This window comes from Aythya ferina (genome assembly GCF_964211825.1).
Source record: "Aythya ferina genome assembly, chromosome: 1".
Classification (NCBI taxonomy): Eukaryota; Metazoa; Chordata; class Aves; order Anseriformes; family Anatidae; genus Aythya; species Aythya ferina.
Window position 1 is genome coordinate 145,949,882 of NC_140296.1, and position 12,452 is coordinate 145,962,333.

Here is a 12,452-nt window from a genome sequence, read left to right on the forward strand (position 1 = left end):
AAATTTATTCTGCTCATGAACAGCACATGAAAATCACACACAGTGATTAGAGAGAATCACTAAATGAAGTCCTAATATGAATTTTGGCATTGCCAAATAATCTATTTTGATAAAACCAGAAGTATTTTATCTCCTACAATTCACTTCATCAGATGCATTTTGTTGTTGTTGTTTCTGCTTTGCATTTAGTTTGGCCAGTGAAATCACAGATTTGTTCATTCTAGGCTTTTGACACAGCAGTGCAGTAATATAGCATTGTAATTTTTGGCATTTCAAGGCAAATTTTTGTTTTGTTCAAGGCAAAATTTTGTTAAAGACAAAAACTGAATGCATCTACCCAACCAGCTTTATCTGAAAACCAAACAGATCCTAAATGCATGTTTTATCAATTTCCCTCATGAGAGACAAGGAAAAGTGATTAGAAACCATCAGGGAGAAACTGGTTTTGTTTTGAACAATAAAAAATCAGTCACCACATGCTGAAGCTTCTGCAAAAGCAGATGCCATCCATTTTGGCTGCTAATTCTAGTGCTCTGGAACCTGATGTAAAGCCCAGTTAAACTGTCTGCTTTGGCAAAGTTTGGGTCAAATACAAGAGTTACATGAAGTGCACTCTTAACAGGGGAGGGCAACACTTTTCCATCACCTAAACGCTGCAGTACTTACACAGAAAAGGGAATGAAGAACATTGTCTTGCTGACAGCAGTGTGCTGCCACAACCACCTGCACTATGAGTCCAGATACTGCCACGTGATAAGGGCTGCATCACAGCATAGACGCTAATAACACAGATCCCAAACCACCCGTGGAAGAACATGACTCCTTGGGGCAACAATGCTACAGAAGACACTTTGATTGCTAAATGAAGGCCCTGTTTCATTTTTCAGAGGAGAAAGGGAGACACACAGCTCTCTTTTCAACTGCTCAGCATAGCAAGAAAGAAAGCTACCCCTTCATGGTGGTACTCTTAGATGCGTTATCCTCCACATCTGCATCAGAAGCAAGCACTATGCTAGGCACAACAGAAGGGAGATGCACTTACCATCTAGGAAGCACCATCTAGGAGAGAGCCTCTGAACAGAAAGGACTCTTGGGAAAGAGCTTTCTTGGTCCTGGATAGGGCAGGGAAATGACATAAAATAAAAAACAAATCTCTTAAAAGAACTGTTTCCTAGTATCCACTTTTTTACTTTTCTCTGCTGATATCACACGATTTGCAATACCTGCATAACTCAAATTCCCTGGATATGTTCCACACTGACATCAAGGTTTTAATGTATTATAACAATTGTTATAATTAATGTAGATAATATAACGTATTATAATAATTGTTATAATTGTTAGAATTATATTTAATGTATTATAACCAATTTAATGTATTATAACAAGAGAGCAAACAATTTACTCTTTGTAAGTAAACTTCAACTACATCCTCAGCTATCTTCCCTTCAGCTCAGCAATACCAAAAAGTGTTGCATCAAAACTAGCTTTCTCAGTTGTCTACAGCTCCCTTTATTTGTAGGGACAGGAAAAGAGAGGGAGGTGAAAGAGAAGGTCAAAGATACACATCAGTAACAAACAACAGCTATGAACTCTAATTACTATGCTTGTTTGATGTGTGCCTGTCATTTTCATTTATCCCAGAGCAGTGTTTTTATGCCCTTTCCCACCTCTGTCAATCTGCCACTCAAAGCAATTGCCCACTTTCCTTGTTCCTAGTATGTCCCAAATGCACATCAGGGTGAAAAAAAATAAATAATGTTATTCTCTGCATCCAAAATACAGACAGTGTAGGCATGGGGACCACCATCAGCCAAGACAGCAGACATCCTGCATCAATATATTCCCATTCTGGCTAAAAAGACCTGCTCCTTGGGGGCCAAGGAACATTACTTCAAGAACCAAACCAAATGTCTGGGGAGGAACAAAGGACTTCAGACCGCCTGCCCTTTGCTTTCTCAGCTCTCACTGAGCTGGAGACAAAAGGGATCTCAGAATGAAGGTGGCCATGGCTCTGTGCCATGCTGCCAGTGGATGGCCAGCTAACTTCCTAAAGCCACTGAAACACAACATCAAAACACAGATTTGCACAAGACAAATCACAACAGCATGGATTGTGGACACCCACACACAATTTGCATAGAGGGAGATTCTTTCCTTGTTTATATCTTAGGCAATAAAATCAGCGCACCTTCAAATGATGTAAATTCAGGCACATACTGGCTCAAGATTAAAGTTTATTCCTCCTGAAGACAACAGACTATGGGCAGATATACCAGTGTGCAAGGCAAAAAAATGAAAAGTGGAAGCAATGGGGAGGAAAAGTGCCTTTAAGAAAAGTACCTTTAAGAAAAGCACTGTGCTTTGCACAGAAATCACAGGATGCAAATAATCCATGTATATTCATAACACAGAGAGGTGACCACAGACTAGGATACAATCTCACTAGGACTTGCCAGAATATCGTGAACAAGGTCACCACCTTTCCTGACTGCAGGATTCAGGACAAATGACTTCTGTTTTGGAGATTGTACAGCTATATTTAGTGAGTAGTCATTTAAAGGTCTAGCATCAGAAAGCAAAGGCTGGCTGAAGGAGGAAGTTCCAAAAACAGATTTCAAACAATCATGGGTTTTCAGCTAGCCTTCTAACAGGGCTATGAACATTTAACCACTAGCATAACGCAGAAATCCACACTACAGCTCATGCTTCAAAGTTACCACTCCAGTCTGAACTACAGCAGACTTTTAGAAAGGCATCCAGCCTAGGTGATAGACTCCAAGAGACAAAAAAAAAACACCAATCCCTCAGGCAGCTGGCATCATGTCCATGGTTTAAAGGAGGAAACTGAGACTGCTTTGTATACAAGAGGGAAAGTGCAGAAACACCACAACAGAAATCGAAAGTTTATGCTACATCATGCACATCCAACACACCTGGAACATTCATACAGATTCTCAAAGGTTTGAATTATTTTATATATTTCACTCTGGTTATACTGCCTGCTGTCTATATCATCAAGAAACCCTAGAAGTATTAGCTATTTCTTGTCAATTTATCTTACATTTTGCAAATCTGACATATTCCTAATACATTTCTAATCCAAATTGCCATGCATGAGAAAAAGTTAAGAAAAAAATAAAGAATATGTCCACAGAAAAACGGCTGTTTCACTGGTTCTCTTCCCCAGACTGCCCACTCATGACTCAGTAAGACTGAGAGGAAGAAGCTAATTGCTTTCTTCAACCTGAGGAAAATCTCAGAGAATACTGAAGGAAGTTGTCATTTCCATTTGAGGGGATAAAAAGACTTCCAAACTGATTACAGAACAAATGGTGCCCTCATATGTCAAGAGACAGACCTCACTCTTTGATTTACATAAAGGTATCTGACACATTTTCAGCTGAGAAAAAAAAAAAAAAAAAGAGGTTGTGTTGACGTTGTATGGATACAAGCGAGTCTTTGGTATCCCTATATTCCCAGTCAGCAGAGTGTCTGCATGCACTAAGTGTTGTTTTCAGGCAGGTGTGATGACAATTAGCACTTTAAATTTTGATAGATACTCATTTCTCAGCCAGGTGAACTGATCTCAGTGCCTGGCATGATGCCACTGCAAAATGTTAACAATTTTATCTGGTATCATTACAGGTTTTGTATGATTCATATTATTAGCTTCTGCCACTGGGATTGACTGAAACTTCCTATTATTGCCTTTCCTTTCTGGTTATCCAGGACAGAAAAGCAAAGACAGCTCCAGACAGCTCATGTGGCTTCTTCTCAGTGCCCTAGACTTTGGAACTTGGCTATTGTCCTGGCAACAGATCTTGTCTGCAATGTTACAGCTTCTTACAGATTTTGCTCAAAACAAACAAACAAACAACAAACAAACAAATAACAACAACAACAACAAAAACAAATCAGAAGAGATTCATGAATCTATATCATGAATCTGCATCTATAGCCACTCTGACAAAAATCAAACCTCAGTTCTATCCCATATTTAGACTCACAGATTCTATTTGATCCCTTAAACATTGCCCTAATGTACTGGTTTTGTCTCCAACTTCTCTGCATTACAGGAGAGATGAAGAGGACAGCATAAAACTCAACAACGTGAACTATTTCTGCAGACATGGACCAAAAAACATATCTCAGTCGTTGAAACGTCAGGTTTAAAATACACTTATTTCTTTCTCTAGTATGGGTTTATTGAGTTGTGGGATTTAGGTCTACTTCTATCACAGCTGAGGTGTATGTTTGAGAATCAAGGGCTTTCTGAAATCCACTACATTTGCTAACTTCAATATATCTAAATGCATAAAGCTTTATGTGTCTTAATATTTACCCCACTATTTGAGTAAAGGTTTGGGCTGAGATACAAAGGAAAGAAGGAAGAAAGCACCCAAAGATAATTATTCATATGAAAATGGTAGATGATATGAACAGGAGACATGAGTAAAAGTTTTTAGAGCTGGTACAATGGGAAAATGAAGATAGTGATAATGCTGGTAAATGTAAATGTAAGTCACAAACTGCATGGGCTCTTTTGAAGAATCTCCTACAGCTCAAAAGAAGAACTAACTTGGGAAGTCTCAGGCCCATGAGAATAATATTTCTTATACATTTAGCTTGTTAGAGAAAGAAAGCAGAATGAAGAACAACTCTAGCATCATTTTTCTCATTTGCACTCAGGCTTGCTGATATTGTTTTTGCTGACTCCACATGTGTTAAGCTGCAGAGGAATCACACAAGAAAACCATGTTTATGAGACCTAAAAGAACCCGTGACACCTTATTAGTGAGATAAGAAGTTTCATCAACTCAAGAACTTTTTCATACCCTTTATCCCGTTTTTCTCCCCTTCTGTAATTTATAGAGAGATGCCAGCAAATGTGGAACAAACTTCAAATTAACCTAGCAAGACAGTTTGTAGAAATGATCTGCTGAGAATAAAACAGTATTTGAAGAATTCAGGATAAACAAGTACTGAAGACAAAACACAGAGGGGGTGCATTCAAAAAGCAGCATCATAAAAAATTGATAGCAAGTTAGGGATCTCACACTGATGAGCACCAGAGGAAATGGCTGGGCAGTTAATTTATATACTGCTGTAACTGCAGAGGTTAGAGCCAACTATGGGGCTGATTTCTGACATTTCATTCTCTGTTTTGGCCCTCACCATATGCACAGATTTAGTTCTTCATTTTACCTCAGGCAGTTTCCTACACATGGAACAGTCAGCAGCCACTCAGGTTAATTTATAGGGAGTGGAACAGAATAATACATGCTGGTTTATTAGGCAATTCACTAGACACTAATGTTGTGCTAAAACTCAGTTCCAGGGCAATGATTGACACAAATGTCAAAAATATGAGGTTAAATTTGGATGCTGAAATGCAGAAACAAACCATGAACTGGTATGAAAAAGACAACTTTAGAAAACCATGCCAAATCTGCATTTTCTCATAGTGTCTTCCTAGGTTCAGCAAATTTACTGGCAGTCCTGCCAAACTGGAATTCTGTATCACCCAGGTAATCATTAAGCCCTGAGAAATCATCTACAGTTTCACCACTATGCATTCTTATCCACTGGATCTCTGCATGTTTTCTCAGTGAACACATTCCTGCTGATCCCAACAAGACTTTCATTGTTAAACCTAGGAAAAGGCTATCAACACCATGCAAGCTTCAGTCTTGTGGTCCCAGGCACCGTGTCAACTGACCATTGTTTGTGTCAAGTCTCTGCACTAATGTCAAGTTAGCTGAGGAGTCAGTAGAGTTAGTCTAAATTAGTTTACTCCCAAATAAAGCACTGTGCAGTGCAATATTTTACTGAGAGTAATATGTGCTCTTGAACAATGCTTCCAACTATAAAGCCAAGTTCTGTATTTTATAAACTGTAGATTATAGCTCTAAAGCACACAAAGAACACAATTTTGAAAACTAGCCACCTAGAAATAGAATGTCATCACATACAAAAGACAGATTCATGTTCAGAATGGATCCAAAAATTACTCTGCAGATTATGTTAAATGAGAGGTAGATGACTGTGGTGCACAGAATTATTAGAGGTTAGGCCTTCTAGTACACCTCTTTTCTCAGTGGTAGACATTATTACTACATCTATGCAATATAACATGTTGTTCCATTTCTCAGAGAAACAATTTTACTTCTGTCATTTGTCCTAAAGCAAACATTTTCCCAATCACTTCAAGAGGCAAGGCACATCATGTTGTGTTAATTTTAAAGATTCCATAAGGTTGCAAGGAAAAGGATTGTCCTAGGGAAACCAGAATGAACTTCCATCATTTGGGGGCAAGTGATAATCAAAAATTCCTCTAACATGTTTTCTCATAAAAAGAAAATCTGGGTTCAAATGCAGAGTGCAGTTTACATTGTTTAGTGTCTTTTTTCTTTTTCCTTTTTTTTTTTTTTTCTCATTTAATAAAAAGAAAGTTCATCTTACCTGGTAGTGAACTCTCTGTGTAGTAGAAGATACCGACTGTAGGTCCTAGTAGGAGGATGAAAGACATGCCAATTATGAAAAAAATAAATTATCAGAAGTTATTTACAGTTCTGCTATATGAAGTGGTTGGGCAAACACCATAAAATAATTTTACAAGTATTTCTCATTGTTTTTAAGGGCATTAAACAACTACCAAAGAATAGCTATGGAAAGCTCACTTAAAGCTTAGATTTGCATGCATTTGGTCAAAAAAGAAAAAAAGAAAAAAAGAAAAAAAAAAGACGTCTACAAAAACTTTTACAAAGGTTATGTTAATGGATCTTTACCATATCGTAGACGTATTTGTTCTATAAAATCTAAATTTAGAAATATCAGCAGCAAAATGAAATAAAAATGCTATAAGCCCTAAATCATTTTTGGAAATATTTCTGAGCAATTAATATACTAAAGAAAACCACTGGAAATTCTCCCTGTTTTAAGACAACCTCATGCCAGAGAGGTCATATCAGAATGACTGTGCTGCTTAGCAGGCTTCAGGAATCTAATTTATTTTGACAGATATTTTGTCATACAATTTTAGCTTATGATGTAGCCTACCAAAAATCCTGACCTACAGGCTATAGCTCCCCATTTAGCATGCAAGTTGGCAGAGTGCAGAAGGCCTTGGCACCTCCATTCCCAGCATATGGGACTGAGCCAAATCAAGCCAAATAAATAAATAAATAAATTAGACCCTTGCAAAAGGCTGGAAAAACACAATTCATCCACAACCACTGTGGGTAATTCATTTTCTAGCTATGCTTCCTCCATCGCTGCAGAACCACTCTCCATCAAATACTGTCCATATTAGGCAGTTTTGAACTCAGTCTGAGATCACATGTGATTTGTAAACTGCTGTGAACATCATCCCAATTATTTTATTGTATTTTTCCATCATCAGATATCTTAAGTATTTAACATTGCTTTACAGTAAGCTTTTATGCCCAATAATAGTCATAAATCTGGTCTGAAATGCAAAAAGGTGAAAGCCTGTAGTCTATACAAAGGTCCATATTCTGGATGCAGGTGGCAGAGTTTCATAATCACAGCAATTCAGTGCCTCTCAAATAGTTTAATGGGAAGAATGAGATCCATAGCTCCCATGTCAATTGGGACAGATATTTAGAAACCCGTGTAAAGTCCTCACACTTTAAAATGGTTTTGAAAGATATCAGTAAATGATTAAGAAGCAGTGAGAGGTACTATGTTTATGAAAATACATCAGCTTTATCACTAATGCATACACATTTAAAATTATTCAGGTAATGGGGTATTTGGATTCTCCATTTTCCATACTGTACTGTAGAATGAACTCTCTTATGGCACAACATTCAAGATGATAAAAGCAACATTATTTTTAGTTTATCAGCATACATTTCTGTATATTTGGAAATTTCAAATTGATATCCACTGTTGGTGTCTCTGTTTACTCCATAGCAGTGTTAGAGAATGATATTTGCATAATTAGATCCATTCAAATACTATATTTATCCTTATATAACACACTTTCTAATATCTATTTTGCTTAGAGATTTGTATAATTTCAGCAATGTACATGAAGAATCCTAGTATTTTGTTCATGTTCAAGCATAAGCAGACACAATCATCCATGTCAATTCTGTTATCATTTAAATGGTTTCAGTGTGATCTATTATTTGCTGTTTAGGAAATGTTCTTCTTTTGTTAGCATATCAAAACTCTAAGTTTTGTTTTCAGCAGTAGGCAAACTGCAGTACTCTCAATACAAGGTTGTTTCAACTATTAGACCTCTGCACTCGGGACTAGAAGAAGCAGAGCACAGATTAATAAATGACACTTAAATTCACAAACAACTCACCTCCTGAAGACGGTCAATGTACATCCGACAGGTCTCCAAGTCACAATCTCCTCGTACAACTATAATTCCTAAGGGGATGGCTGGGAAAGCAAAAACAAAGAAAAAAATGTCCTTAAATGAGGCCTGTTGCACTTTAAAAGAAGATTTGCAATATTTCGTTGTTGTTGTGGCTTTTTAGTATCCTTACTAAAGCTCTCTGTTATCTATATCTTAACAGTCACTTAAAAACAGGAATAAAATATTCATTATTATGATGAAAAATATCATTAGTCTTACCCATTTGTAATTATTAAAGATTCTGGCTTTCAACTGCCTTTCATACTGAAGAAGCTAAAGCAGATTCAGTTAAATCCTGTACTTCATTGTCTAATGTGGACATCAATTAATTAATGCAATGAAAAGAACACCCTGCAGAACAACAGTTCAGGGAGGAGTTCTTGTGCATTCAAATATGAGTGAAATTTCATTTTCAAAACTCTTAAAATTCTACAGAAATGATTCAAAGTATAGAAAAATAAGAAAAAAATACTCAGATGGTTAAAAAATAAATATATTTTCTAATTTATTTTTAAATTCTACTAGGATTTTGTTGTAAACAGTATTTTTGGGTTTTCCTCTTTATTCTCCAGCAGATCTATCGTGGAACTACATCAACTAATATGAAAGAATAGGGCTGCTTCAGTTTTCCAGCCTGAGCTTGTTTGTTTGTTGACATATATATATATATATGTCAACAAACAAACAATATATATATATATATTATATATATATATTCTATGATTCTATGATAAGTAAGGATAGAGATTTATTTTATAATTATACAAAAAAAAAAAAACACTGCAGCATGGGTATTACTTCACTTCATTTCATACTAGTATTTAAGGGAAAAGAAAAAATACTCAGATGTTATCAGCTTCAGCTTTGTATCTCCAAAGCAATGTGGCAACCATAGAAAGCATCCATAGTAAAAGTAAACCAAAGTTAAAGGGTATCCCTGAAGTCACAGCCTCACTTAAAACAAAACTGTCCAGCATTGTACTATTTTGATGTAAGGGTGCTTTTAAATCAAAACAGGTATTATTCCATCTACAAACAACTCTGACGTATGTCCATATTTTCTCAGGAAAAAAAAAAAAAAAAAAAAAAAAAAAAGTAAAAATACAACAAATAATTTCCCTCAGATGAAAGCAGCATTTTTAATAACATGGGTTTTAGCTTTTCACAACCATTCAATTCGTGCAGCCACTAGGAGGAAAAAAAAAAAAAAAAAAAAAAAAAAAAAAACAAAGAGAGAGGGACTGAAAACGTGAAAACGTGTGAGTCTACCAGGAAGGTATCAGGAGAGCTGCCTACTAAATCTCATTAAATAAAAGGAAACAAATAAGAAAATCCTCAAGCACCTGAACGCCTGAAACTGAATCTCTAAATTACATTATTTTTCCTCCCTGGAGAGTCTTTAATCAAACAATGCCCCCAAACATAGGGAAGCAGCAGGAGAGAGATTTAAATCATCATATGAAATATTCCAGAAGGAGAGAAGAATATCATCTCATAAACAATTTTGGTAACTGAAAAACAAGAAGCAACTTCAGGTCACTGAAGGTACTGAAGTAACTAGAAAAAATAACCGTGCTGCAGCTCCTCCTGTCATTCAAAAAAAGTTGATTAAGAGGGAGCCTGAGATACTTATCTACTGAGAAGCTCTCCATTCTGATAACGGAACAAGACAGTGATAACAGGTAATGGGGAAGGTCTCTGTGGCCCACTGAGGCTGGAAGCGCACAGAGAAATTTAGTGGTCTCAGGGAGGAGAGTCAGGCAGCACCTACAGCTGCCAAGGTCATTATGGGCCTCAGAGGCCAGTGCAGGACTCCAGAGATACATCACCAGTGCTGGCAGCATCATATTCGGAAGGCAATTTAAACAGCAGAGCAGCTATGAGTCTGGGAAAAACAGAAACAGGAAACAAACAAACAAAACACCACCAAAACAACAACAAATGGCAGGGAGGGAGAAACAAGGAAATAAAGTGCTAAGTAGAAAAACTCGGAAAGAAAGGAGCTGCCTGCACATCTCCTGAAGTAACACTGACATCTAACAGTGATCCCAATCCACCTGCTCTTTTTCAGAAAGGCCAGCAGGCAACAATGCTTATTGCAATCTCTAGGGTTTTTTCATTACCCAACAGAGCTTGTGAGACAAGTGCAACAAGGGTCAATCGCCGGCTGGGTTTGTTTTACGTCTGCTGACACTCTGGGTTACAGACTGATTCTCTTTGCTTAGTGTTTGCTATTGCTTAACCTGCTCTGACAGCAGACCCTTAAGCTCTTTGCAAAGAGTACTTAATGACTATCTAGTTTCAATTCAGGAGATCCCTCTGCAGCCCTTACTGAAGGAGTGTTTGTTAAGATCTTTTATAGCTCTAAAAAGTGAATTGCAGCAGACATAGTCCTCCAACAGTTACAAAGGCACTAGGGAGCTACACCACTGACTCATAAATTGTCACCACACATTTTGTCTTGTCTATCCAGTTCCTTCCTCCATGAAGGTGTATATGCACTTAATGGGGACCAGAGCTTTGACCCACTGAAACAATGCAGCTAACACAGAACGGCAATCCTTAACCATTACCATTCCTGACAGCCCAAAGCAGAAGGACCTTAAAAACATTTGGAATTCTAAAGAAATCCACAAAAAGAAATAACAAAAAAAAATAAATCTGAAAATAAAACATTAGTATGCAATAGATAGTTTAGTTGTGGCACTTCTGAGCCTTATCTGCATGACTGAAAAAGCAAGTGATAATTCACAGGTGCAATTAAATTATATCACATCTGTTCTCGGTGGCTATAGAAGAATTTTGGGTCATGTGACCTTGCTCTTAAAAAGAGCTGTGTGACTTCTGCTACCTGGAAATCTGGAACAAGCACAGCCTCTGGTTTTATGGGTCAATGGCTAGCCAAGAGATAAAGTGTGTGAGGTGGGTCTCAGATGGTTCCCTCCCATGTAGTTCATGCTTTAAAACCTTTTTAAATGGATAACAGAATCACAGAATCATCTAGGTTGGAAGAAACCTCCAAGATCACCTAGTTCAACCTCTGACCTAACACTAACAAGTCCTTCACTAAACCATATCACTAAGCTCAACATATAAATGTCTTTTAAAGACCTCGAGGGATCGTGACTCAACCACTTCCCTGGGCAGCCCATTCCAATGCCTAACAACCCTTTCGGTAAAGAAGTAACACTACAACACAAGCTAAAATTTTGCTTGCCAAAAGTTGCTTTTGGGGAGGGTGGGATGTGGGTTGGGGATTGTGAGACCCATTTGCCTTCCAGCAAGTAAAATGTTTCCAGCCCTCATTTATATCATAAACCATGGTAAGCATGCACAATACATCGTGCAGCCAAGATTTTCAAAACACTTCACAAGAGCTGCTGTTTGGAAACAAAAGCAAGCCCTTGCTGGTTGACAATAGGATTGAAACTGCAGGATTGTTGCTCCTTCTAAATATAGGGCAACACTGTGTAACAAAGCCAAAATGGGGTAAGTTATGATGAATCAGTTAAAGGCATAAAGTTAACCTGCATACAATGCCTGGCATTCAATGTCATTGTGGACGCTTTCATTGGGGAATAAAGGGACTTCTACCTTTCCTGAATATCTCAGTGTGGATGAGGATGTGAACAATACAAAACAGTGCCATGGGACACGGTCATTACTACACGTGTCAGGTCAGAGGTGGGAGGGGAAGACAAAGCCTTGCACGTGTTAAGATCACAAGCACCGCAGATCAGCTTTCCCATACACCCACACACTGTCCGCTCCTATGACTACATGGATATATCCATGCGCGGGAATATGCCAAATATCAGATAGTCTCAGATCACGGGCCAAGCCACAGCATTCGAGTGCCAGAAATTTTTCTCCTGAGGCGCCTGCTCTTCTGGCTGCTTGCATCCAGCTCCCAGCTTCTTTGTGCTCCCTGAATGGTGAAAAGAACTCTGTCCAAGGAGCTGTGGATACAGACTAATATTGCAGTGATGAGCAGCAGTGCAAGAACCCTAGGAGATGAGACAGGCATGCAGTTGATTCATATTCTGAACCAGCA

General features: G+C 37.8%; 1 protein-coding gene across 8 annotated transcripts in view; it reads right to left on the reverse strand.

Annotated features, from left to right (window-relative positions):
* The window catches only part of DGKI (diacylglycerol kinase iota), a gene marked incomplete at its 5' end in the record, with an annotated part of 213,446 nt that overhangs the window by 53,294 nt on the left and 147,700 nt on the right, over positions 1-12,452 (reverse strand). For all 8 annotated transcript variants that reach the window (XR_014685744.1, XM_084497769.1, XM_084497768.1 and 5 more), the window contains 3 exons: positions 1,043-1,112; positions 6,466-6,510; positions 8,342-8,421. Coding sequence is in view for 7 of the 8 variants with exons in the window: in XM_084497769.1 (XP_084353895.1) it covers positions 1,043-1,112; positions 6,466-6,510; positions 8,342-8,421 (195 nt within the window). The remainder of the gene's footprint in view (positions 1-1,042; positions 1,113-6,465; positions 6,511-8,341; positions 8,422-12,452) is intronic.